Source organism: Pyrus communis, chromosome 3 (assembly GCF_963583255.1).
Source record: "Pyrus communis chromosome 3, drPyrComm1.1, whole genome shotgun sequence".
NCBI classification, from domain to species: Eukaryota; Viridiplantae; Streptophyta; class Magnoliopsida; order Rosales; family Rosaceae; genus Pyrus; species Pyrus communis.
The window spans coordinates 28273620-28297435 of NC_084805.1; the positions used below are offsets into that span (position 1 = coordinate 28273620).

Consider the following 23816-nt stretch of genomic DNA (forward strand, 5'->3'; position numbering starts at 1 on the left):
TGAGACAAAGTTTACCAAAATGAAATTTGAACTCCAAAGCTATTTAAATTATAAAATAACAACGTTGGTAAGGAGAATTATTGACCTACATTGTTATTAAATTCAGATTTCTTACAAAATTAATCCACTACGTAGATAGCAAAGTGTTGTGGGTTTTACCAAAATTGTCGAGAAGAAGAATTGGGAAGAACTAGAGTCCAAATATTGTCAAAAACCCTTTGGTAAATAGGATCGAGCATGTCGGTTTTTTTCCTTCCATCTTTCTTTTCATGCTTCTTTAGGAACTTAGTTTCCTATGTTCAACCCATAGTGTACATGTAATAGGTCTTATGTGATATAAATGTACTTTAAATAGTAGGAAAATCATAAGAGAGATTGTGAAGGAGAGCAACAAGAGATTGTTAGATTTATTCACCATTAGAATTGTATCTTTTTGCTAGTGAAATTTCTTAAACATCGTCAGACCTCGTTAATTTTTGGCGTTGCTTGTATTTTGCTATTTTAAGGTACTTTCGTGTAGATTTTAATTGTTTAAATTCATCATGGTCTATAATATAATTGTTTTAATTGGAGCCGAATTTAGGTTTAAAAAAAGAATTAGACTAAATTTACCTTGAGAACTATGCTTTCTTTGTTTTTTTTCAAATTTTCCAAACCTGCAAACTTGTTAAGAGGAGAAATTTTTCAGTGTGCCGAGAATATGACCTGATATACTAGGTAGCATAACACAATTGATTAAATTTGTTTTTCAAATTTTAAACTAATTATATTGTAGCACTTGGTGTATCGAAAATACGACCAGCATACTGACGTTAAGAAGATAGAAAAAATTCATTGATTTAGCACAAAATTAGGTTATCTTGAGTATACAGGTGGAGATAAACTTTTAAGGAAAAATGAACAAGCGCGGGTTCCTAACGGCAATATGATAAGACCTGAAACTGAAAGAATGTCCAAGAAACAAAAACCCAAAGACCAAAAAGAAACGGTTCGATTTTCTTTTTAAATTTTTGAAAAATACGAAACGCATCTTTGAAAAAGATACATATGAATGGATGTATACAGAGCACCCCCCTATAGCTTTTCTCGAAAAGGCAGAGCTAACTGTTCAACTCACTTTCTCTTTGTTTCTTGTTCCTCAGCTGCTCCTGCTACTTTCTTTAATCTCTCAAACCCCATCAAAGACTTGATTTTTGTTTGCTAATCTCAAGTTATTAGCCAAATTTGAGTTCAGCTCTTCAGTTTTCAGCCCATGGAGTTTCTGAAAATTTGAACTTTTTAGCTGGGTTTTGAAATTTGTAAGCTTTTGTTTGAGTTGGGTTTTTGTGTTAAAGGGGTTTTCTGTTTGTTTCCTGAGAAAATAAAAGAAAATGAAGGCAGAAAAAAGCTGGGTTTCGTATTCGAGGGGTTTTCAGTTTGTTTCCTGAGAAAATAAGGAGATTAAAAGGTTGGGTTTTTCTTGGAGCTTGTTTCCTGAGAAAATAAGGAGATTAAAAGGTTGAATTTTTCTTGGAGCAGCCTAAGATGGTTCGTGTGCAGTGGGAGATACGCATGCAGTTGTTGATTGGGTTGATGCTGATTCTCACTGTGCCAGCTTCTGTTGCACTGACTGATCCTCAAGATGGTAAGTATGAAATTCTCAATTTCTGAGCTGAATTTATATGCTTTGGTAGTCATCTGTTTGTTTCTCGGGAAAATTTGAGCTAAGTAAACTGAAAGCAAAATACTTGAAAATATGATTTGGTAGTCCTCTGTTTATTGGGAAAATTTGAGCTGAATTGAAAGAAAAATACTTGGAATATGCTTTGATAGTCATCTGTTTGTTTCTTGGGAAAATTTGAACTATACTGAGTGCAAAATGCTTGAACATATGCTGTGATAGTGATATGGTTGTTCCGTGAATTTTTAAACCTAACATGTGGACAACACAAACAAACGTAGTGAAATGGACATGTGGGACAACGTACTGTTAAAACATGAAGAAAGTTAAGGTCCCACCATAAATCAATTTGCGATTTGAGGAGTAGCCCAAATACTTAGAAGCACATGCATAGTCCTTTCTTTTTGCAATGTGGGATTAACACTCTCAACAATTCGTCCTCTGTTTGTTTATCGGGAAACCTTTAGCTCAACTGCGAGCAAAATGCTTAGAATAGATTTTCCACCTTTTTTTTTTTCCTCATAATTTGCTGTTTCTGTGTTTATATTTCTTGTAGTCTTGGGGGTTTTTGTATTTCAATGGATGAAGATTCAAACTATTTAAAAACTGTGAACTTTACTCCTGATTTTTAATTGAGTTTGCGAACGTCATGCTCTGAATGATTATGTTGTGCGTTTTTGTCTTTCAGTTATTGCAATGAATAGTTTATTCGTTGCTCTAGGCTACCCTCCTCTTCCAGGGTGGCTTCTTGTTGGAGGAGACCCATGTGGGGATAACTGGCAAGGTGTTGGCTGCGTCTTCTCAAACATAACATCACTGTAGGTTGATTTCCTTCTTTTGTAAATAGTGCAAACTAATCTTTTAAGCCATATGTTCTGAACTATTTATTTGCATTAACAGAAATCTTAATGGAGCCAACTTGGGAGGACAGTTGGGTGATAGTTTGGCACTTTTCGGGTCCATCATAGAAATGTGAGTCTCATTTTCAATTTTCATCATCTTAAAGGGTGGACAAACTGTCTGGCGTTGGCTGCTTGCATTCGCTTGTTTAAATTTATGTACATCTCTATGTGTAATCTTATGAAATTTTGTTCTATTTTATGGATCAGAGATTTCAGCAATAACCATATTGGAGGGAGTATTCCAACATCTTTTCCCCTGACTGTCAGGAACGTGTATGTCTGCACCACAACTCGTTTTTGTTTTGATTGTTTAGCTGTTTGTATATCCTTTTGTGCATGTTTCCTTAACAAAGTTCTATCTTGTATTTCCCCTGCTTTAGTTCACTATCAAATAATCAGTTCAATGGAAGCATCCCAGGTGGCGGTTTGTCATCATCAGCGCAGTTGTTGCAATTGTAAGATTCATTCAACAACTGCTTTTCTTGGTGTTGTATTGTTATTTAATATGCTGTCTTGTTCTCATTGCAATATGATATATTCTTATATGCCTTCAGGTCGTTAGACAATAACCATCTTAGTGGAGAAATACCAGATGCCTTTCAACCACTCACCGTTTTGAATAGATTGTACGACTTTTTCATTGATTCAATCTGTTTTTCCTTTGTTTTACAATTCGTACTTTTGGTCATAACGATATATCATGGTGCAGGGATCTGTCTGGCAATAATTTAAGTGGTCAATTGTGCCCCTCATTGGCAAATTTGTCATCTCTTTCCACATTGTGAGTTACGATGGTGCTTGATATAAATTTTTGGTCCATTCAAGACTACTTAAGATTTTTGGATAGTGGTGTCCGACATTTTTTAATTTTCAGATTTCTCATCATCTATTTACTCTCCGTGCATAATCTCTGCTAACTGTAAGTATTTCTTGAATGCAGGAACTTACAGAACAATAACCTGGTTGGAACCCTTGATGTGTTACAGGATCTTCCCCTACAGGATTTGTAAATTCTTACATCCCTTATAACTTAAATTACTTTGTCTGATGGCCTTTTATTTGCATGTTTACCTTAATTGGATTTCGTTTTAGTTCACCAACCAATTTGCAGTTCTCTTCAGCAACTCAAAATTGTTATTTTCTGATGTAGGAACATTGAAAATAATTTATTCTCTGGGCCAATACCTCCAAAGTTGCTTGGCATTCCTAATTTCAGGTAAACCTGAGGGACTATAAAATTTCCGGTGGAACCTTCCGCAGAAAAACCATGCATGCTTATATTGTCATCGCTTTCCGTCTCAGTGTATTCATGTTGAATGTTCCTGTTGTTTCTTTTTTTCTTCATTCCTTTGCCAAACTTCCCCAGAAATTACTGAATGCAGTATAGTTTACATCTCTTTCTACTTTTACTAATGCTAACACCTGTGGGTGCAGAAAAGATGGAAATCCTTTCAATATTACTATTATTCCATCACCTCTATCACCAGCACCTTCATTCGTAGCTGGGGAACCTACTTCTTCTCAACTACCTCGGCAACAGGCTAATGGTCCTTCGCCAGCAATGCTAACTACTGCTAGAACTAGGAAATTTTTTACAACTAAGACGGTGATGTGGATTGCTATTGGGGGGATTCTAGTAGTTATTGTACTAATTTTATGTCTTCTAGTAAGATGTTTCCAAGGAAGGAGACGGAGCAAGGAAGAAAAGAAGCATGAGATTAGTGCATATAAGATCCCTAAAGTGAATAAGAATTACAGTGAATCGTCACTTCAGGAAGGTGGTCAAATGGAGAAAGGTAACTTAATTTCTATGAGTTTTACTAAAACATAAGTTTCTCTGTTTACATTATATACAAAAGAAAGGTAACTTCCTGAACTTCTTTTACAGTCCCAAAAGAGGCAGTTATGAAACCACTGGATGACTATGGAGTGGACAGCAACAGAGTGGTTGCAGTTCCAAAGCCACAAAAAGAAAAAAATATAGAGGTGGAAAGTTCTGCAGAAAGTTCGATGTATAAGAAGGATCATTCAATTGACATGACAGACGTGAGTGCAGAATTTTTGCCACGACCACCCCCTCCCCCATTTTTCCTTGCCAACAAGGACACTGCAAATTTGGTTGGCCCTGCTAGAGTAACAACAAGCAGGATTCCCATGAAATCGCTGGACCTAAGCTCTGTACAAGTGTTTACTGTTGGATCACTTCAGCAGTATACTAATAGCTTCTCTGAAGAAAATTATATTGGAGCAGGCATGCTTGGCAGTGTTTATAGGGTTACGCTTCCTGACCAAAAGGTACGATTCCTTTGATTTTTCGTTAACTTATCTTCGGGAACTACGAACTGGTCATTTGGTCGTGTGGCTTATTTTTCCTTTTACATTAGACTCTGTTTGTTCGTTGGCAGTTGGGGTGATGATGCTGGTTTCTTGATTACTTTGTTTGGCTTCCTCATTTCTTATGTCTCTGCCCTGGCATCTAACCCTTCACTTTTTTATTTTTTTTTTTGTAGATTTTGGCTGTCAAGAAACTGGACAGTACAGCATGCACACAGCAGAGCGATGAGGAATTTCTTGATTTAGTGTCTAATATCTCTAAAGCAAAACATGCTAATATCGTGAAATTAATGGGTTACTGTGCTGAGCATGGCCAACGGCTACTTGTGTATGAGTATTGCAGAAACGGGACTCTCCACGATGCACTGCATACTGATGATGAAATCCATCATAAGCTTACATGGAGTGTGCGCATCCGCATTGCACTTGGAGCTGCAAGAGCTCTTGAGTAAGTATAGCAATGACTCAAAACCAAAATCTCCGTACTTTATTATTTTTGACATGTGCACTTGTGCATTGAGCTGGCCTTCCACCTAGGTTATTAATCTTATCTTTTACTTTTGGTATAGGTATTTGCATGAGGCCTGTCAGCCACCCATTGTGCACCATAATTTCAGGTCTGCTAATCTTCTCCTTGATGAAGAGCTTGAAGTACGTGTCTCGGACTGTGGTTTAGCTCCTCTGATATTGTCTCCCTCGGTAAGCTTGTAACGTTCAGGTTTGAAACCTTGATATTATACTTGCAAGTAATAAGCTGACTTGTTGGGTGGAGCCAACTCGCTGTTGGAGATAAGAGTGCAATTTAAGCTATAAATAGAGTTGGCTTAATCTATAGCTGATTTGTGTTCGTTGACGCTCAGATGTCTGGGCACCTCCTCACTACTTATGGTTCTGCTGCCCCGGAATTTGACTCAGGAAGTTATACTCACCAAAGTGATGTCTACAGCTTTGGGGTTGTAATGTTGGAGCTCCTTACAGGGAGGAAGGCCTATGACAGGTTGGCAATTACATCAAGAACTAATATGCGTGTTTCTCGCACCTTTGACTGCTAAGTATGTTTGCCTCAGCTGAACTTAGCTATCATTCACAATTTTGTCTTCTCTTGTTACTAAAAAATCTAGGTCACGGCCTCGTGGGGAGCAATATTTGGTTAGATGGGCAGTTCCGAAGCTTCATGACATTGATGCATTATCAAGGATGGTTGATCCCTCTCTAAATGGAGCATATACAATGAAGTCTTTATCCCGTTTTGCCGATATCATTTCCTCCTGCGTACAAGTGAGTTTTCTTCGTTCCTTTTACCTCCCACCAACTTTTTGTGTTCTTGCTAGACCATGCTTCAGGAATATAAAACTTAAGAAAACGTACCACTGAAATGTTTACACACAAGTTTTGTGTGTGTTTTGAGTTACGTATCCCGTTCACATCGGAAGCAACGTATTATTTTCCTTAAAGCAACACTTGAATGTTAAATATTTTCAAGGACTGCTTGGTGTTCCGTTAAGCGATAAATTCACCTTACATCCAATCTTTCTTGCACAGAGGGAGCCAGAATTCCGGCCACGAATATCTGAAATTGTCCAGGAACTCCTACAAATGGTTTAATCAGAGCCTCCAACCTCCAGCAATCAATCAAATGAGGATAAAATCTTAACCGGGAAACGTTTCAAGCCAGGTGGTGAGCTTGCCCGATTTGCAAGTTGGGTTTGAAAGGGACTTTGGAGTTGTGTGACGGGTGAAGCAGCAGCAGCATACTTTAGACCTCTTTTGACATAATTTAGTGTACGCATTTGTTTTCTCTTGTCAATGGGAAGGTAGTGCTAATGTAATTTATTTATTTATTTTTTTTTATAACAATTTCTGTGTGAATCATGGATTAAAAAATCGCTACGACCAAAATTTAGGAAAATCAGGCATTTGACAATTGAAATGGGGGTACAGCTCTCTGTACTGAGTTTCCATGGAACGTCGCCAAAATTTCGGAATTTTTGGAAATTTCGGATAGATAACAAAGCTTCGGTTGAATCTCTCTAAAATGTTAAGAGATTCTGATGAAATATCGGTTGAATTTCCGTTTAAAAGGCTGTTGGGTTTTAGTTGTAACTAGGTTTTAATTTTGAGAGCAATTGGATACATTTAAAGTGGAATTTCCGATACATTTGAAATTCTTTATAAAAACTGATATTTATGAATTTAAGCGCTAAATTATGGCTATTAATGATAAAAACTCGTACTCATTACATAGTAGATTGAATTCCCACCAGCTATTCATTTATACGAGCATGGATATACCACATCAAGATAGATGAATTTGTTGGTTCGATCACTTCGTGTCACCGGACGTGGCCAAACCATCTACGATGGGAGGAGCGAATATGTCCCTTTTTATCTTAGTTAACGGGCATGGGTTGATCCAAACCCACTTGTTTTGACCAATACCCATCCTTATTTAGGCTTGGATATGTCTTTGTTCAAAATGATTGTGGGTCGATTAAGGAACGCATCTCGGTCAAAAGTTTCCCGTCATGAGTGCAGTACTTAGAGGAACGGGCCGGATGCACGACTTAGTTGATTTAGGCCGGATACACCACTTAGTAAATCTGACAAAGATGCTTCAGACCCTCCACGGGTAAAATAACTTACAATTACCGAAACACTAACCGATTAGGACATCTCTCGCATGGGGTGGGCAAGACCATTGTGTGGTCTAAAATATATAAGGACTTGCACTGGAAAACTAGGAATTAGAAATAACCCCAAAGCAGAAAGAGTAATGCTAGAGAGACCAAACTTACAAATTAAATGATGTGGTTTTAAATAATTGGATTATTAATTAAGTGTCGATTAACTTGCTGTTTCTCATTTGTGACACATCATTTGGTTTGCAATTTTGTTTAAAACATTTGGTTTCCCTAGCATTACTTAAACAGAAATAGGTCTGTAACGTCCGTTGCACTATTCCAAACCCTAGCTAGAATTTATGCATTGTATGGGTGCATATCATTCTTTGCCTTTATATAAGGTAGTCAGCTAGGCCTCGTTGTCCTGTCTCGCGTCGCCTTCATAGAATTCATGCTTCCACGAGCTCAAGGCCGAGGCAAAACGTAAACTACATAGACCATCTTATCAAAAAGAAAAGTTAATTACACATCACCGACTTGAGATTTTATTGCCATTCCTGCTTTCTGGCACTTAAAAGTCATTGCCATTGATCATTAGAAAACCAAAAAGGTTAAGAATATCAGAAGTACTCCAAGTTAAAGCAGTAAGTTAATTACCTGATTTGCACACCATCGACTGCCAGTTTTCGAGCCAAGTGTTTAACAGGCAATTCGTGACTTGTTTCCCCTTTTTGCATGCATGGACTCGTAGATGATCGATTCTGGGGCGTCAGATTTTGACGTGGGTTCACGCATGATTTCTAGAATCGGGGATACATAATATAGCTACTTGACAAAAAAGGGACAAGATCCCACCCTAAGGAAGAAATCTTCCCCTTTCCTAAGCTAGGATTGTACTAGAGTGAAAAACAAGTATTGCCCTAATTCAAACTCTTCAAGTTCAGTGTGTACTGTTATAAAAGAGACTCTGCCCTAATGCACAAAAGTTTTTATTGAGGTCGATTGTTCTGACATTCATTGCGTGAATAGACATCAACGCGCGCGCAGCTCCAAATTTTTTGAGCTGTTGTCATGCCCAATTACCTTGCATAATATGGATGTGCATCTTGGGCCGGTACCACAGGACCAGCCGCAGGGGCCACCAGAGGACCAGCCAGAGGGGCCAAATGCCGCAGCAAATGTCCCTGGAGATAATGAAGGGGACACACTTCTTTCAGTTCATCGCGACTCAAACTTGCGACAGTTTATGTTTGCGTTGGACTTGGGGCTGTTTGACAGTGTGCAACAGTTGGAGATTCTCATTAGAGATACCTTTACCACCCTATATAACTTGCGTGGATGGCGGATTCCAGACGACTTGACATGTGTGTACTCTTCCCAGTTATTTGGAGGAGACACATACACTACGGGTCACGCTATGGTATTGGAATGGCAAGTCTTTCGTCAGCTCATCCGATACGTTGTTACTGATGATTATATCTTCGGTAGAACTGTCCCGTTCTATAGAGTTTTGCTGACCGGGATGCCCAGAGAACGAGGAAGTGTCAATATCAGGCCCTTTGACATCGTTAGCGCAGAACAATATATGCTCACACAAATGTATTCGCCGGAGGACGGGCCGCCTCCATTGCAGCATGCCTTTTCCTACAAACTGTCTCTCCCTGGAATCCTAGGCATCTACGAATATCCTAGGGATCACGTGGTCAACATTCCTCAGGAGGATGTTGAGCGTGGTCTGCAGTGTGTCTTCTGTTCGGATATTGGTCCGAATATTAACAATAATATTGGTCCGAACATTGACAATGTTGGTTTCGCTTTTGCTGGTGAAGGTGGGGACGGGCCGCAGGGCCAGCAACAAGAGGAGAATGCTGCAGCGAATGTCCCTGGAGTTAACGAAGGGGACAGGCTTATTTCAGTTGATCTCAACTCGAACGTGTGGCAGTTTTTGTTTATGTTGGACCTGACGCTGTTTGGCAGTGTGCAAGAGTTGGAGATTCTCATTGCAACTACCTGTAGGTGCCTATATAACCTCCGTGGATGGCGGATTCCTGACGACTGGACAATTGTGTACTCTCCTGGGTTATTAGGAGGAGACAGATACACCAGGGAGCAGGCTATGGAACTGACATGGCCAGCCTTTTGTCAGCTTATCCGGTACGTGGTTATGGATGACTTTTTCCACGCTAGACTTGTTCCGTTCCGTAGAGTTTTTCCAAACGGAGAGACGAGATTTCGAGGAGATGTCAATGTCAGGCCTTTTGATATCGATCGCGCTGAACAATATATGCTCGCACGCATGTACGTGCAATTAGACGGGGAGCCGCCTCTGCCCGGGCCTCCATTGCTGCATGCATTTTCCTACATATTCTTTTCCCCTGGAAATCAAGGCCACACAGAATTGCCGAGGGATGACGTGGTCAACAATATGCCTCTGGAGCATGTTGAGCAAAATCTGCAGGCTGTCTTGTGCCGGGATATGGATCTTCTATACATTCAAAATATTAACGTTAACAATATTGATTGGCTGGAGGCGGTTGAGTTTGCCGGTGCAGCAGGAGATGAGGCGGCGGAGTTTGCTGGTGCAGAAGAGGAGGCGGAAAGCGTGGGTTCGAGTTAATAGTCCACCAATATAGTGTAAGCGCGGGTTGTAGAACTGGCTATTATTAGGTTAATTTTACGATATATATATTTTTTAATTTCGATTTTTGGATTGAGCTCAAATTTTTATAATAAATATTCAACCCACTGCCATTATTTCAATTTAATTGACGCAACAGAACATAAGATAGATTGATCAAGAAACATCTAGATTCATCAGTCCGGAATTCAAGAGAAAATAGGGGTAATTGTAACGTTTCATTAAATTAATTGGACAGGAAAGATTAAGATATGGATATGGGGAGTGGAGATTAAGATGTTAGTATAGGGACATCTCGTTGGAAAGTCAGAGTCGGAATAACCCAAAACAGGTCTGATGCCTGATATCAATCCCCAAAATTTGTGCATCGTAGTATGCTTGTATGAGTACATGAGTTTGCCTTTATTCATATGATTTCTCAATCAATTAATTCTTCAATTACTAAAAACCTAAGGGAAGTTTTATTTGAACTCATCTAACTTATTTCTACACCTAACTTAAATTTTAAATGTGACTTTGTCTTTTTATCTTATTGCATAATTACCATTAAGTACAAAATGAAACTAACAATAAAACTAAAATTTATTAACAAACCCATAACCAGTAATCAAAACTATTATCACCGAATCTTTTCCCTCCATTCATTCTAGCTAAAACTCTAAGATGTTCTCTTGAGAAAGACAAGCTCTTTTTGAACGATGGAGATGATGATTTTGAAGTTTTGAATCCTCCAACTAAGGTATGAATCGATTTATGCAAATTTTTTTTTCGTTTGATTTCACAATTAACCCCTTTTTCAAAGCATAATTACTAGCAGAAACATATATAGGATTTAAAATTTTAAAGTCTAGCTACTTGTGTGAATATCATGCTTTCTTTTCGTTTCATTCATGAAGGGTGGAGGCTATACTTTGCTTGTAGTTCTGATGGCAGTGCATAGCAGCGATATAGCGATTGTCCTTGAATTTGAAGGTGTTGAGTTCCTTCTATCCGGTGAAACAAATGTATGTATGTAGTCTTCAAAAGCTTCCCCGTCTTCCGCTTGTCAATTAGTCATAATTTAATTCAGTTGTTGGATGTCGAAAATGTTTCAATTTCATGAAAATATAGGAACGTGATTTTCAAGTATGTTTGTAGCATAGAAAAACATGCCTTCAATTTCAAAGGTGAATTTTTTATCTTGATTATGATAATTAAAACATAATCTTGTTTTAATTACGAGATTATTGGGTTTCGTTATCGTCATGTAATGGGAAGATGGCGTGCCTCTACTTCTCTGCAAATTCGTGTAGGCCTTGCAAGGCTCTTACCTCTCAAATGTTGGACTTTATGAAATGTTTTGAGTGGAAGGCAAAGAGTTTCAAATAATTTTTGTCTCATCCGACTGTAATGAGGAAAAATTCAATGAACACTTCCAAGTGCATGTCATGGTTGATAGTGCTCATCTTCATAAAGGATTGAGTGACATGTATCGCATAAAATGAGCTTCGATACATTGATTTTGGTTTTTATTTTCTAAATGGGTGCAAAGATAAACTTATATTTTGAATTGAGTTTGTGAGGGTAGTTTAGGTAATAAATTGGGTTTAAAGAAAAATTAAGAATTCAGTTAAAAGTAATATGGGTGTGGAGAGTAAGTTTGGGGTAGAGAGAGATTATATGGGTTGAAATAAAATTTCTCAAAATCTAATCTTTGGTGTGTTTTATTTTTCGTGAAATTCTTCATTCTACAATGTTTTGGATAACTTATGGTGCATTTATATACACATGTGGAATTTTCCGTACAAGAAATAATAACTTACGATTACAAATAATACAATTATGAACAAGGCTCCTAAACTTAAGGAGGGCTGGTTCCCTTATTTAACACGCCATCTTTATTATGCTCGCGCAAACTTGACGATCGAGAGAAGACAAGTTTGAACCGGACAAAGAGGAACAGTTGCTTGGAGAGTTCTTTGGTGAGACTATTTGCGGGTTGATTCAGAGAAGGAATGAAGAACACTTTGTGCATTCCAAGTTTGACACATGAACAAAATGATAATCTAATTCAATATGCTTAGTGGAAGCATGGAACAACTGATAAATTTTGTAGGCCGAAACATGATATACCATTAATATTGTTTTGTCATATGACCTATGTGGGATCATATTCTCCAACATGCGCCCCTCACGAGTGGGTTCCACACGGGGTCACAAGAGAAACCAATTCTTACATAAGGAACTGATCAAGTAATTACTGGAACTAACTTCAATCTTCGAAAGCCCAACTTTAGGAAGCATTTGAGCCCAGGCCGTGTCAATGGAATAACCTGCTTTGGTACCATGATAAACTTTGTAGACTCAAGCATAGTTCACCACCAATCTCACCGCTATTGATCCAACTTAACCATCTGTTACTAGGTGTTTGAGTTTTATCACAGAAAACCTCGGTGATATTAGGAGTGAAAACTCTCATATATTAATTGTATATTATTTTATCATACGATTGATGTGAGATCCTATTCTCCAACAATAACGAATTTATCACCATATAAGTGCACTTCCCGAAGTACACAGGTCAGCAAGGTTGCGGAGAAATACAATTCCCAAAGTGACTACGAAACCCAAATGGATTCTCTACACATGCATGAGCTAAATCACGATACTTAGACTGGAGCGAACACCATAGGTGCTCAGTACATCTCCATATAATATGAGATTAGGTCCGTGATTCTTTATTACCTTGCCGTGCATATATATTGATGTTGTAATGTGTCGTAGTTTGAAAATTTGCATGGAACGACAATCATCTCTAATATGAATTAAAAAATTGGGATATGAATTAGCAGCGTGAAACTAAAAAAGACGTTAGCCTTTTTGCATTACCATGTGTCTTATTTCTGTTGTTTCGTACTTATAATTTCTCCAGGATAAGAATTTTTAGGGTTTCTGTTAAAAACGCATCACAGCCGCTGATATTCATCTATAAAAATAAGTGGTTGAGATTTGATTAAATTGGATCATGAGCACAATATCCCATAGCCTAGCCAGCTTCGTGGTCGGTTGCAACACCCGGAATAAAAAAGAGGAACGTATTAGGATATAAATAGTGATAAGATGTAGTAGAGACCTCGCGTTGTCAGAGAAGGGAAAGAAAAAAGACACAGAGAAGAGACCTTGGTTTGAAACTCAGAATTGGACATAACCTGCAGAACAGGTCCGTTGCCCGATATCAAACCCTAAATTTATGTATCGTATGCGTACGAGTATATGATTATTTGCCTTCATACATATGATTCCCTCGATCCCTCTTCGGTTGATTTGGACCCTCTGTTAATTTTTCCAGTTTGAATTCTTTCATTACCGTTCCCTTTTTGGTCTTTGATATATTTTATTTTCTTTCTGAAATTATTCATCCCACAACTTATTTCTTGCCGTAACTTATTTCGTTGTTTGAAAATTTGCAGGCAACGACAATCCTAACCCGATATGGCACAGAGCTCTTTTGCCGAATATGCTCGGGGTTGGTTGGTTTGTTTTGTTTTTTAAACTAGTTACTAATATAATATATGTAATACTCATGTGCCTATTTTGGTTTTTTCTTTTTCTTTTTTTAAATAAATATTTGGTGATAATTTTGAATGTTTAGTATGAGTTTTGTTCCTCTTTGAATTGTAAATTTGTAAGTTGCTTATTGATTAAAGTTCGTTTATTAAAACACAAAAAATAAAACAAAACAAAACAAGAAAATGGAAATTAAGATTGGTGCTTCTGTTTGGTGTGAATTTTGGAAATTCGTGATTAGTTTTCTTTCTCAAATATATCTGTATTCTTCCAAATTTTTTTTGGGATTATAGGAAACTTTGCGGTTTCAAGGACCATTATTGAGTTAGAGCCTTGGAAAGCCAGAGGATGGGTAATAATTTCACTCAATCTACTTCCTACGATGAATTCTGTGGATGAACTATGTTTTGATTTAACCTGCATGCATGTGGTTTGCGGAGAAGGGTGGGATATTTGAGAAGTTGCAGGAGACTGCCGTGAAGGAGAATGTGAAGGCTTGGATTGAGGCGAGGCCTGACATTCTTGACAAGGAGATTGCCATGAGAAAGATGGAGTTAGCTGCCAATTCCCTTGTTCTTTTTTGTTATCATGACTTGTATATTGCTTCAATAGATTGGGATTGTTGTTTTAATATTCATGCTTTCGATATATGTCCAGGCCATATTTTAAGAGATGCAGACGTGAACTTCGTACTTGTCCAGAAGCTAGGGAATTGAGGCAAAAACGTCCAAACTTTGTACCAGTAAAAATTTATTTTTTAGCTACTTCCCATGCGTTCATTCATTTGATAATATACTATATTCTAATTTGTGATCTCATGCAGGTGATTGTGGAGAAGCATGGAAGGAGTGACATTCCTGACATTGAGTTGGTTAAGTTAGTTTCCAATTCCCTTTTGCTTTAGTGATCTTTATTTTCATTGTTACCATGGAGTCGTCGTTTTATGCTTTTGGTATATGTTCAGAAATTTATCGAAAAAAGAAAGAAGACCAGTTGCCTTCATAGTTCCTTGTCCTAAATTAATGACGGGGTTCTCTTCTCACAATTTTATTGCATATTCTGTATTTTTGTCTGCAGATTCAATGTCCATGGTGAGCTGCCACTTGGAGAATTTGTTTATTATATTCGGGGACGGATCGGGTGGCTCAACGTAGACAACATAGACAAGCCTATATTTGTCTCTTTTAAGAACACAGATCCTCCTGCTGGTGAGTTTCCACTCGTTTTTATTTAATATATCACCTTGTTCCCAAAGTTAAAGCTGTGTTTGTGGTTGTAACTCTTCGAATATTGTTATAGGTGCCTTGATGTCTGAAGTCGATGTGGAAAACAAGGGTGAAGATGGATTTCTTCACGTGACCTACAGTGGAGAAGGGAATGCCCCTGAATCCATCAATCATGAGCAAGAATGGAGAGAGAAGACAATGCCTGGACCTGACTTATTGTTGCGGAGAGGGAGAGGGCTTGCTGTGAAGACAATGCGGGAGCTCTCTCAGTCATTGATTCGACTACATGCTTAGTCATTTTAGTTTTAAATCCTGCTTAGTAATTATGTTTATGTCTAATTCTGGTTATCTGCCAAGACGAGGAAGAGGTGTTTTGAGTCTGTACTTTGGCTAAATCTACAAAACTTTCCCCATACATAATCCTCCAAGCGTACCACTGGATGACTGGAAGAATTTGAGTCTCGTTTTAAATGAACATCATGGAGCATCATTGAGCCTCAACGATGAAGGTGCTGGTAGTTTCCGAAGTGAATATAGAATATACCGGACGAGTAATGGACAAGAATCGGCATGCTCTTGACATATATGGGAGGTCTCATCATAAATAGTTATTTGAAAATTTCGTACATACGGGGTTGATAATAGTGATTATGGTTTAGTTTGAGAGTATATATCTTCCATACTTTTTTTTATACGTTGTTATTTATTTTCTGGGTAATACAATTTCGTAGGGAGCTTTTGCCTATGCCTTAAGCTCTTTCAATCTTGAAAATCCTCTCTGGTCTTTTTCCTGTCTGTTAATTATAATTGGGATAGGATAGTGAGCCCTAGCTCCCCACATAATTAGGGTTTATGATAAACCCTAAACCCGCAATTTATCCAAAGTATCCTAATTTGGATTATGACTGCCGAACAGTGGAGAGATGTTCAGTCGGTGAACAAGCACAACAATTTGCGAACCTTGGTTGAGAAAATCATATGTATGATGGCAAACAATCATATACTTGCAGACGCATATTAAGATACATAAATTTTAGGTTTGATAGCGGGCAACAAACCTGTTTTGTGTCATGTCAAATTCTGACGTTCGAACACGATGTCTCTATACTAATATCTTAGGGGTGTGTATTAAGATTTATATGGACTTTTGTTGAGGTTTTTAAGTGATAGACTTTCACTAAATATTATAAAATATAAGAATCCATACACTTTTAATGATATATATTTTATCATTGAGATCTGCCTTCGCGCGAGTAGACGTCAGAAGCTCGAACCTTGTTTTCTTTGCCCGTAAAAAACCCTAGAAGATCTTAAATACAGTGGTGAGTCTTCGAAAGTTGCAAAACAAAAGTATTTTCATTTCTTTTTCTATCAATAGAACATAGAGCTTATATTTTATGCGTACTTGTGATTCCGTGCCCTTAAATATATCTCTCCTCGTTTGATTGATTTTGACCCTCTGTTATTTTCCCAGTTCTCAACCATCAACAATCAAATCCCTAATCCATTTATGTCAAGTCCTTAGTTTTTGTTTTTCTTATAATTCTAATTGTCTAATTGATTGAAATTGGAATTGTTAGTTATATTTTATAAATTGTTTTTTCTTTTGTATTCTTTTCTCAGTGAGGCTTAACAGACAAAAAAAACGGTGGGTACTTCCACTAGTTGGGTAGAAGGTGACGACCCTAATGAATCGACTATGAAGGTGGCTGTTAGCTACATCCGCGCTCAAATTCTTTCATCGTCCCTGGCATCGATGATCAACCCCAGGCACATTTAGATTTTGATCTTCAGCCATCCTGGTCCTCAGGACCCAACACAATATTATTCATTCTTATATATTTCCTTTAAAAGGTGCAAAAGGTGTTGATACGTCCTATCCACATAGAAAGCTTACCCTCTTCCACTGTTATTTCTTCGTGATTACTTCATCCTAACATTTTTTTTGCCATGCATACTTACATATACACTGTGATGTTTCGTTGTTTGAAAATTTGAAGGGAACAACAATCATACTCGATATGGCAAAAAGCTCTGTCGATGCTGAATATGCTTGGGGTCTATTCGTCTGTTTTTAACTAGTTAATTTTATAGTTTTTGCAATACTCATGTGCCTATTTTGTTTGTTTTAAACATTTTGATGTTAATTTTTGGATGTTTAATATTTCCACCAGAGTTACGATATTTGTTCATTTTTGAATTGGAAGTTGCTTTATTGAAAGAAAAAGAAGAAGAGAGACATAAATTAGGATTTTCTGCTTCTGTTTGGTGTGAATTTTGAATATTGATGATTGTTTTCTTTCCATTTTTTTTTTGGAATAAAGGAAACTTTGCGATTTCAAGGCCCATTGTTGTGTTAAAGCGAAAGGATGGGTAAGAATTTTACTCGGTCAATATCCTACGCACGTATGCATTTTTAAATGCAGTACTAATTTGAGCTTCCATACATGTGATTTGCGGAGAAGTGTGGTATGTATGATGAGTTGCAAGAGACTATCATGAAGGAGAATGCCGCTTGGATTGCCGCGAGGCCTGACGACATTCCTGGCAAGGAGGATGCCATGAGGAATATTGAGTTAGTTGCCAATTACCTTGCTGTCTTGAGTTGTCTTGATTAATCTGTACTGCTTCAATAGATTGGGATTGTTGTTTTTCCATTTACGCTTTTGATACGTGTTCAGGTTATATATTAAGAGGTTCAAACACAAACTCCATACTTGTGCAAAAGCTTGGGAGTTAAGGGAGAAGCGTCGAGGCTTTGTACCAGTAAGAATTTCACCTTGTCAAATTTATGTTTTATTTCCTCTCCATGCGTTCATTCAATTGGATATATATTATAATTTGAGCTCCTATACAGGTGATTGTGAAGGATGAAAGGAGTGACATTCCCGACGTTGAGTATGACAAGTTAGTTTCCAATTCCCTTTTGCTTTAGTTATCTTATTCTTGTTGTTACCATGGATTAGTCGTTTATGTTCTCGGTATATGTTCGGAAATTCATCTGCAAAGAAAGAAGACATTTGTGTTCATAGTTCCTTGTCTTATACGAAGGCGGGTTCTTATTGCCTGTTCTGTTATGCTTGTCCACGGTGAGCTGCCTCTTGGTGAATATATTTATTTCATTCGGGCATGGATCGGGTGGCTCAACATAGAGACCATAGACAAACCTATTTTTGTTTCCTTCAAGAACATTGAGCCTCCCATTGCTGAGTTGCAACCCAACTTTGTTTTAGTTTTAGGCTTAAATATGTCATCTTGTTCCCAAAGTTAAAGTTGTGGCTGTTGAAATAATTCTTCCAATGTTTTGATAGGTGCCTTGATGTCTGAAGTCGATGAGCAAAACAAGGACGAAGATGGATTCCTCCATGTCACCTACGGCGGAGAAGGGAAGGCCCATGGAATCATCAATCACGAGCAATATGGAGAGAGAGAGAGAGAGAGAGAGAGAGAAGACAAAGCACTTATTGTTGCGGAGAGGAGTTATGCCAATTTTAGGGTGTAATTTTTCAAAATAGTATATATTTTTCTTCAACCATTTGCTTAGTTATTAAATTTTTCTTCTATCAATTTTAAATTTCATTGTCTAAGATGAAGAGCTATGCTAATTTCAGGAATGAATCACTTTTCTCCCAAAATAATGCAATTAACAAGGATACAATACATTGTTGTCTAACTCTTTTATAATTCCCTCAAAACGAAAAAGTATTCACACCTATCTTCAAATGCATTGAATTTTGTGAGCTTTCTACTCTTAGAGCACTTCCACCCCTAACAAATGTGCTAGCCCAAAGTCTATTTTTTAGGCCAGGACCGCACCCCCCCCCCACCCAATAGGCTGGCCCAAAGTGGAGGCCAGCTTTGAGCCCAACACATATTGAACTGAGCAAGAGACCGACCTACATGACTCAAGGATGGCGTCAACCATGTGAATTTTTTTTTTTTTTTTTGTTGTTGCTGGCACGTGGGATATAAGCGCATGTGGGCGCGCATTCCAGAATTTAAAAAAAAAAGGGCAGAATCTTAAGGGCCACATGTCCACTTTTGGGCTATTGGATTTCCTTTTTTTGAAATCTAACGGTCCAGATTAATTAACTTAATAAAAAATTATTTTAAAATACAGAATTTTTTTATATATATATAAATACCCAACCATCTTTCACAAAAAAATGTAATTTCGAAAAATGATATGTGACGAGATAAGATTAGTTAAAAATTATATCTGAAATTAAAAGTAAAATTCTTTTTTATTATTTTATAAAAATATTAATAATATTTTAATACGAATTGACTATACTTTTGCCGAGCTCATTTTTTAGGGGTAGAGATGCACTTGGTCAATTATTGTTCATTAGAGTCAATTACTATTCATTTAGGTGGATTAAATGGACTTTAGGCCAGCTTATTTTTTAGAGATGGAATTGCTCTAATAGTAACCATGCGAACATAATTAAACCAAATAATCCTCTACGCACCATACGCACCACACCATACAACATACCTAATATCTGTCGGTTTGCAACTTTCTGCGCAAATTCCCGCACACAAATGATGACGCCAAACTGACTCCAATGACATGATGTATTAGGAACAACAATTACACACATAAACGTGCACGCAAAGGTGGCCTTTTCCCACAAATGATCACCATTTGATATCATCCAGATCCAAGTTTTAAACCATGCATCTCGCGCGGGGCACGTGCGGGACAAAAACCGGCGTCAAACGCAGGAAGGAGGACTCAGGATTCCCATAACCTAAACATTTCGACTCGTGCGTTTTCTTGGAGTCATCAACTAGCCATGCCTTCAAGTTATTATTTGCAGCAGATTAAACTAATACGTCATTAAGCAGCAGCACCAACAAACTTTCAGCTTCGAAACCACTCCAAGTCCAACCTTCCCGATCCATAATATTTTTTAGAGTGTGATATCCACGCATCTCTTTTTACTTCTTCCATGCCTTTTTAGTTTTCAGCCGTCGGATCGGATAAATTGAAGAAGAAGAAGAAACATAAATTAACAAGGGATGCGTGAGAAATAAAAAGAGATGTGTGAATAGCACATCCCTATTTTTTTTTAATTATATCAAATAATTAATGGTTAAGCACCACCAAACACAAAACTCCACCAAAACCAAATCCATGTGACCTTTTTTTATCAATGATGACAAAAACTCCTAACTTTAGCACCTCACCTTATATTATAGTATTTATATGTATTTTTAGTATCATATAATATGGCCAGGACATCAGGTGCATAAACTAAGACAAGGCTTGAGTGGCCTCTAGCGAAGGGGAAGGTTTATAATTCTTAGACCGCCCACCCCATTCCACATATAATATGTTATCCCAACGGTTCCAACCTACTAAGCAAAAATTAACCCACCCCCACTCTATCCGCTCCAAAAATGCAAAACCAATCTTCTGCTAATTGAGAATAAATTTTACTTACATCTTGATATGGTAGAAGAACTATTATCCTACTCCTATATTAATTTCTGGTTCTACTCTTGCATTATATTACATATCAAATACAGCATCGTCTATGTATATTATATCACAATAAAAAGCTTCTCGTGTCATCGCTCCAATAACGCCCAACCATATTATGAATATTATACTGGCTGCTAATTAACCTACGTATCGGACTCCAACCAATCATCTTGAAAGTCTTTGCATTCATCGAACTTGATTAGGTGATGAAGTGCTAATTTTCCGTCTAATTTCTACTTTAATGCGTTTTATGATTCCTATACTCCACTAAAGTGTAGTGGAACTTAAACAATGTCATTAATTAAGTAGGAGGCAAATTGTCTGCCCTTTTGTTTGGGTGCCCTTCTAATCCTCTCCTATTTGTGCAGTTACGGTTAAGTCACGTCAACATTTTATATTCTTATTGATTTTTGTATTATTATTTCTATAAAAAAAATTCAATATAAAATGTTGACGTGACTTAACGTGACCACACAAAATAAAAAGGGATGGAAAGGACACCCAAACAAGAGGGCAGACAATCTGCCTCCAATTGAGTATCCTTTGATATGATACACTAATCAATCTCATTTCTTATCACTTTATTATGCTAAGTCTGCATATTAATACCTTTTTAGGGCCAGGACTCAACACAAGTCTGTTTGAGGACTTACCAAGAGAGTCTTAGTCCTTTTTTTAGGTTTTTATAGATCACTCATTAAGAAAGGTTGTCGACAACAAAACTCGAATTTAAGTCTTGTTCTAGAGATGATAACGATCCTTACCAAGAAGATGCCTTTTAAACAAGTGAAAGCACTTTTGGAAATAGATGGCTGTGAACCCATGTCCATCATCACATGGTAAAGGTGACGATCATAAACATAAAAACGATAGATTGAATGCTACACTTGGTAATCTTTAGGGTTCTTCAAAACTTACTTTTAAGTCAATTGATTGAGATTTTTGTCACGCATCCGTAACAGAAAATAGAAAGGCAAACCGCCAACAACAACACATTAAAAAAGGTTTGGTGAGTATTAGGTAAATGTGATTTCTCACCAAAAATTCTTATAAATATAAGTAAATTAATAGATTACTTAACTACTTTCCTTAATCTCACTTTTTTTTATTTTCTTCATTCATTCATTGGATAAGAAAATTTAGAGTTAAAGCATTGATGCTTAAGCATGATTTCGATTCCTACCAATCTCCTTTCTCACTAACAATTTAACTCACTAACGCTACTGTTTATGAAAAAGAAAACTATTATTTATTTATTTTAAGTTTTTAGTGATTTAACTTTCTAGCGTTATTATTTATGAAAAAATAATGATTACGCCACCATGACTGTCACATCCCGGGCTCGCTCCACTACAGTAGCACGATATTGTCCAGTTTGGGCTCCGACTACGCCCTCACAGTTTTGTTTCTGAGAACTCAAATGAGAACTTCCCAGTGGATCACCCATCATGGGAGTGCTCTCGCGCGCTACTCGCTTAACTTCAGAGTTCTCATGGAACCCGAAGCCACTGAGCTCTCACAATAGCTCATGCTAGATAGAGATGAACATATACATATAGGACTTACATGATTTACTTCCCTAAACGATGTGGATGTTACAATGACATTGGTAATTATTGAGGAAAAAGAACACTAGCATAGCAGGTAGCCTGCAACTTAATTTGTTAAAGAGTTTTCATTTTTATAATTTAACATAAATTTTTTATCGTTCGTTAAAAAAAAAAAATCGTAAACCGTGGCTGAAAAGGTAATTGGCTAGATTAATTGTTCGGTAATTATAAAAAATACCACAGATTTGTCGTGGTCGTAAAAAATAGTTGGCAGTCCGGCTTTTGAGGGGGAAAGGTGGAAGAAGCTGATTGGTCCACAGCTTCTAGTTCCTACACCAAATCCAACGATCTCCTTGCATAGAACAAAGCATCTGAGAGGTGTTTTGCAATGGAAAGTGACTTTTGTCCTAATGGGTCCATGCTTTCGTGTATTTACAAAACAACCCAAAATTAGTGAATGCGAGCCACGTTTTTAATTTTCTAGCTTTTTGTGTAGGGATATATTATATTATATGTTTCACGCTGCAAATTTGACAGAATAATAAAGTTATTCAAACTTTTCTATATGCCTTACCATGATTAAACTTCACAAGTTGTTTAAGGTATCACAAGTGTAACGTATCCGCACTCGTTTAGAAGAAGTATAAGATATATGTTTATTGCAGAAAGAATTATTGTAGAATGTGCTTAAAGTGTGTTTTTAGGATTTTTGTTTTTAATTTTTACTAAGATTGGTTTTTAAAATATTGTCACCAATATCATTTTCACTCATTTTAAAAACGTTTTTAAATGAGCCACTCAATACTACGATATGTGATATTTTTCTTTACTTGTAAATGTGAGGTCTTAGATTTGATTCTCGTCAAAGATGAATTTGAACCACATTATTGCCAGCTCATTGTAAGACTAAACCTATCCCCCTTTCTTTAGTATAGATAATATCGTTTGTTCAAAAAAAAAAAAAAAACCACTTCCAAATAACACATTAGTTGTAAAAGTACTGTAATGCTAAGAGAATTAAGGATGTGTGTATAATTTTTTTTCTCTTTTTTACAAAGAAGACTAGCCAGTGGCATCGTCCTTACAATTTTTATTTTTATTTATTTTTGAGGACCGAAAAGTCTCATAAAAATATGTCAACCTTATCTTGGTCACCTCAAGTGGTTGAATGTGTGTGAAAATTTAGGTAATTCACTTAGGTAACTATCCTATGCCACTAATCATCCATTAATCACAATTTAGAGTAATGCTATTCATACCATGTTATTGTACCATATTTTTATACCACCTTAGGTGACATTTGATGTAGATAGCCACATCATTTGAATTAATCCGATTTTTTTTAATTTAATTCATTATTTAATAAACTAATAATTAAGAAAAAATAGTTAATTAAATGATGATTGTGATATATGACTAGTCTTTCTTATTCATTTCCTTGAGTTTTGCAAATTTCTCAAATGATGTGATTGTCCACATCAGATACCACCTAAAGTGCTATAGAAATGTGGTATAAAAACACGGTATGAATAACATTACTGATTAAACTGGTAATCAAACATAACAAAAGCCAAGAAAAAAGAAACTTAATGTGGAAACTGAGTGTAAACCTTCCAAAATTGTTGACTTTTAAGCTTCTCAACCAATTTCCCACCTTAGAAAAGAAATCATCATCATTATCCTTAGCTCAAAAACAAAATTACCTTTGTTCTTATAAAATAAATAACAAATCATTTGGATAAATCACATAAATTCATTCCACTGGTTACAAATTTTTCCCACCCAAAAAAAGATAAAATAAATAAATAAAAGATTTATAGATTTGGTCAATAAGGCAAGAAAATGGCA

The 23816-nt window shown here is 36.9% G+C and overlaps 2 protein-coding genes across 2 annotated transcripts; both read left to right on the forward strand.

The window, feature by feature from the left end:
* The first annotated feature begins 974 nt into the window (after positions 1–974).
* Positions 975–6753, forward strand: LOC137728753 (protein STRUBBELIG-RECEPTOR FAMILY 3-like). Its single transcript, XM_068467509.1, has 17 exons — positions 975–1447; positions 1519–1624; positions 2349–2478; positions 2561–2632; positions 2770–2835; positions 2943–3017; positions 3117–3188; positions 3272–3343; positions 3503–3568; positions 3713–3778; positions 3997–4358; positions 4451–4857; positions 5073–5344; positions 5466–5595; positions 5757–5893; positions 6018–6174; positions 6439–6753. Exons 2-17 carry the CDS (start codon positions 1525–1527, stop codon positions 6499–6501), a joined length of 2247 nt encoding a protein of 748 aa, XP_068323610.1. The 5' UTR covers positions 975–1447; positions 1519–1524; the 3' UTR covers positions 6502–6753.
* A 6463-nt stretch (positions 6754–13216) lies between these two features.
* Positions 13217–15656, forward strand: LOC137730334 (uncharacterized). Its single transcript, XM_068469402.1, has 8 exons — positions 13217–13354; positions 13605–13660; positions 13995–14053; positions 14145–14254; positions 14359–14443; positions 14525–14577; positions 14779–14909; positions 15001–15656. The coding sequence occupies exons 2-8, from the start codon at positions 13627–13629 to the stop codon at positions 15219–15221; spliced, it is 693 nt and encodes a 230-aa protein (XP_068325503.1). The 5' UTR covers positions 13217–13354; positions 13605–13626; the 3' UTR covers positions 15222–15656.
* Positions 15657–23816: the final 8160 nt, after the last annotated feature.

Excerpts from the sequence above, each read along its gene's own strand:
- LOC137730334 (XM_068469402.1), top strand. The coding sequence starts at position 13,627 with ATGGCACAGAGCTCTTTTGCCGAATATGCTCGGG. Across the intron at positions 13,661-13,994 it reads TTTTGCCGAATATGCTCGGG|GAAACTTTGCGGTTTCAAGG; the intron begins GTTGGTTGGTTT and ends TTGGGATTATAG. Across the intron at positions 14,910-15,000 it reads GAACACAGATCCTCCTGCTG|GTGCCTTGATGTCTGAAGTC; the intron begins GTGAGTTTCCAC and ends ATATTGTTATAG.
- LOC137728753 (XM_068467509.1), top strand. The coding sequence starts at position 1,525 with ATGGTTCGTGTGCAGTGGGAGATACGCATGCAGTTGTTGATTGGGTTG. Across the intron at positions 3,189-3,271 it reads CTCACCGTTTTGAATAGATT|GGATCTGTCTGGCAATAATT; the intron begins GTACGACTTTTT and ends ATCATGGTGCAG. Across the intron at positions 3,569-3,712 it reads GATCTTCCCCTACAGGATTT|GAACATTGAAAATAATTTAT; the intron begins GTAAATTCTTAC and ends TTTCTGATGTAG.